Source organism: Culex pipiens, chromosome 2 (assembly GCF_016801865.2).
Source record: "Culex pipiens pallens isolate TS chromosome 2, TS_CPP_V2, whole genome shotgun sequence".
NCBI lineage: Eukaryota > Metazoa > Arthropoda > Insecta > Diptera > Culicidae > Culex > Culex pipiens.
In genome coordinates, this window is record NC_068938.1 from 12,301,916 (window position 1) to 12,305,329 (window position 3,414).

At 38.7% G+C, this 3,414-nt stretch overlaps 1 protein-coding gene across 1 annotated transcript; it reads left to right on the forward strand.

Moving 5' to 3' along the window:
- The first annotated feature begins 1,271 nt into the window (after nt 1-1,271).
- Nucleotides 1,272-2,290, forward strand: LOC120421041 (ficolin-3-like). Its single transcript, XM_039584185.2, has 2 exons — nt 1,272-1,815; nt 1,874-2,290. The coding sequence occupies exons 1-2, from the start codon at nt 1,391-1,393 to the stop codon at nt 1,962-1,964; spliced, it is 516 nt and encodes a 171-aa protein (XP_039440119.1). The 5' UTR covers nt 1,272-1,390; the 3' UTR covers nt 1,965-2,290.
- The last annotated feature ends 1,124 nt before the right edge of the window (nt 2,291-3,414 follow it).

A 3,414-nucleotide genomic window follows, 5' to 3' on the forward strand; every position in this document is an offset into this window, starting at 1 on the left:
TCGTGGGCCAGATCTGATTTTTTGACCCGAGCTTGGGCAGCCCTGTATTAAACAATAATATACCCTGAATTTTGCACATTGACCTTGGAATCAAGGAACTGTTTTTGCTTGTAACAAAACAAAGTTTCAGAAAATAAATAAAAATTACTCATTGAAAAATTCTGAAAATGCATTTTTCAAATGAATACACCCAAAGTTAAAGAACGAGAGGATAGTCCTCACGAAAAGAAACGTGAGGAAAGTGCTATTTTGCGAGAGTATAGTCCTCTCGCGTGTTCATTCGTTCATTGGAACAGTTCATCCTATTGAGTGACCGCCACTTAGTCACCGAACCATGGTGGCCCATACGGCAAAGGCACGGTTCAATATGCCGAAGGTCTTGGGTTCGAGTCTCGGTACCAGTACTTTTTTTTTTTTGGTAGATGAACTTTTTTTGAAGATGAACCCATGGGTAAAGTACTCTCGGTAATTTCAGGATTTATCCTCTCAGTCCGTACACAGTACCATTTAACTACCGAATCGTGCTCTTTATCCTCTCGTATGCCGATGTCCAGTTCTGGGTGTACAAAAAACCTTGAAATTTAAGAAAGAAATCAAATGCAATTATTTTTTAAAAACTTATAAATGCAACAAATGAATAAAAAATTGAAGGTGCACAAAAAATAAACAACCACCTCTTTAAATAACTCTAAATAATGTTCATGTTTCAATGATTGCAAAAACTCATATAGAACTTTTTTTATTAACCTATTTGATTTCTAAACAATGCTCATTTTTGAAAGAACACCAACATCTGTCTCTTCCAAGAGAGACGAATCTCGTTGCGTATCCAAACATAGCAGTGGAACTAAATTGAAAGATTGCAGTTAATTTCACTGTCTTTGCTCTTGCTTGATTCCCCTGCTCAGTGTCAAAGAAGCAAGGCCTCAGTCAGTCGTAGACCTTCACGATGGTATCAACAAGTTTTGTTAGATCACTGATCATCTTTAGTGGATTTTTAATAGTACCAAAGGTAGCTCTAGATAATGAAGACGACTGTGAAGCTCAATTCGCCATGATTCAGGAACGCTTGGAAATATTACAGAGCAAGTAATTGACTGATTCTTGAACCGATTATGACAGCATTATATGAAGTATTCATATTATAGGTTTCTAAAGTTGGAAAAACAGATGACTGATTTGAAACACAGTGCAAATGTGAATTTTTCGTTCGTGACAAAACAAATTAGGTTTAAATGTTAAAAAATTCTGATTTGGTATCAAATTAACAATTTTAACTTCCAGACAAGGTTTAGATTCCTCAGCATCCTGTTACGAAGGAAAAACGTCATCATCTTTGATCAATTTAAAAGCATCTCACAACTCAAAGCCCGTTACAACGTTTTGTGACATGACCACAAACGGCGGCGGATGGATTGTCGTTCAGCAAAGAGTTGACAGTTCGATCAGCTTCAAGCGAGGCTGGAACGACTATCGGAACGGGTTTGGAAATCCAACCACCAATTTCTGGATCGGGTTGGAGAATTTGCACCAGCTGACCTCGATGGACCGGTACGAGCTGTTTATTGAGCTGCAATTTTCCAACGGAAGCCGGGGAAATGCTCAGTACTCGGAGTTTCGAGTTGGGAGTGAGAAGGAAAAGTACGGTCTGGTTCAGCTGGGAAGTTTTTCCGGCACAGTTTACGACGCCATGAGGGCTCATAAAGGGTGTAATTTTTCGACTTTTGACCGGTGGAACGTTGAGGGGTACACTGGCGGAATGACCTGGGCCCAGACCGATCAGGGAGGGTGGTGGTATTACAGCAGTTATGAGAGGTAAGATGTTGTTCGAATTTTGTTCTGAGTAGAATTGATAGTAGAATTTCTTTTGCAGTCAACTTAATTCGGGAATTGGAACTTCAAGGGGCATTTATTGGCAATCTTCACATTTGAAATTTTCCAGAATGATGATTCGTAAAAAATAGATAGAGATACTATTTAGAAATTTCAAACAAAATAATTAAAAAAAATCACAACGTTCCTCAATTTATAGAATATGATACTAAATTCCCAGAGTTAATTTACCCTTCAACTGACAAAAATTTCACCAGCTTTTCACTCAGCCGAGAGTTTCATCAACGTCCGCAGCATATCACAAAATGACTAGAATTCTGGTTTGCTGCTACTCTTACTCAAATTGTTGTTCTCGTTCGCGGAAAACATGTTCATTTCCCTGATGTGCATGGATGAAAGCTCCCGTAGAATTTTCGCTGGAATTTGCTTGTCTAGTGCTGGTTGAGCATCAACCAGCGATCCCTGATTTTATTAACATTTGAAATAACTCAGTTAATCATATTTTCTCTTATATTTCCTAATACTTTTTAAACTTAAAAAATTGAATTTAAAATCGAGCTTTTCTGAGGTTTGATGTTAAACAAGTGTTCGCTTAAAAGTGAATCGTTGTTTTCAGGGCAACCAAAATTCAAGTTGGAAGGAAGAAACAGCATCATCCTTTCGTGCTGACAGCGGAAATGAGAAATACTTGGCAAAATGAAGGCATAATTGCAAGTGATGATGTTAGGGGTAAACAAGCTGTCAGCACGAAAGCCTTGACTGTCGTCACACTTCCCCAGCTGCTGCACACTGTCAACTGGTTTGGAGCTTTATGAGATTTCGTTACATGCTGTGGGTATTATCTTGAAGCGGTTGCATTTATTTTGGTTTTTTCTAGTAATTTAGTAAATTTTGTTGAAAATTAATTTCTGCCCTAGAAACTAATTGCAAGATAAACAGGAAAGTTTTTGAATAAAAAAACCGTTCCCTAAATATCGAACAACTGATTCATTTCAACTGTTCCATTTTCACCGTCGACTTGGCATATTTGCAACCAAACAATGTCACTCCATTCACCAAAAGTTTCCTAATTTCAACATATTCGCCCTCACCACACAGAAAACTATTCCAAACGTAAAAGTGTCTTTCACCTACACCTCCCCTCTTCCCCACTCAACCTCTAACCCTCATCACGTCACCTCCACTTGACCGCAGGAATTCCAATGATGGCCAGAGTGTGCTGCTGATCCCGGTCAAGTTTTGCACTTTCGGGTTGACCCGGAATGTCCCCCTGGCCAAATGATGATGATGGCTTCTGTCGCCCCGAGGAACAAATTTCGGCAAGTTTGTTGCATTTGTTTGCCGAAAGCGTTGGGACACATTTTTTTTTTAATGGAACAGTTGGTCGGAATTTCCTTTTTTGTGAAAAAGTTTGGCATTGCACTTTGAAGTGCTGTAACAGTCAAATGCATTCAGCATTCATGATCCTTTGCATGATGACTGTAAAAACAAACTTAAAAATTACATGAATTTTATTTGAACCTGGGCTGGACAAACATCACGTATACATGACGAAATCCAGTCTGCAACCCGCTAAAAATA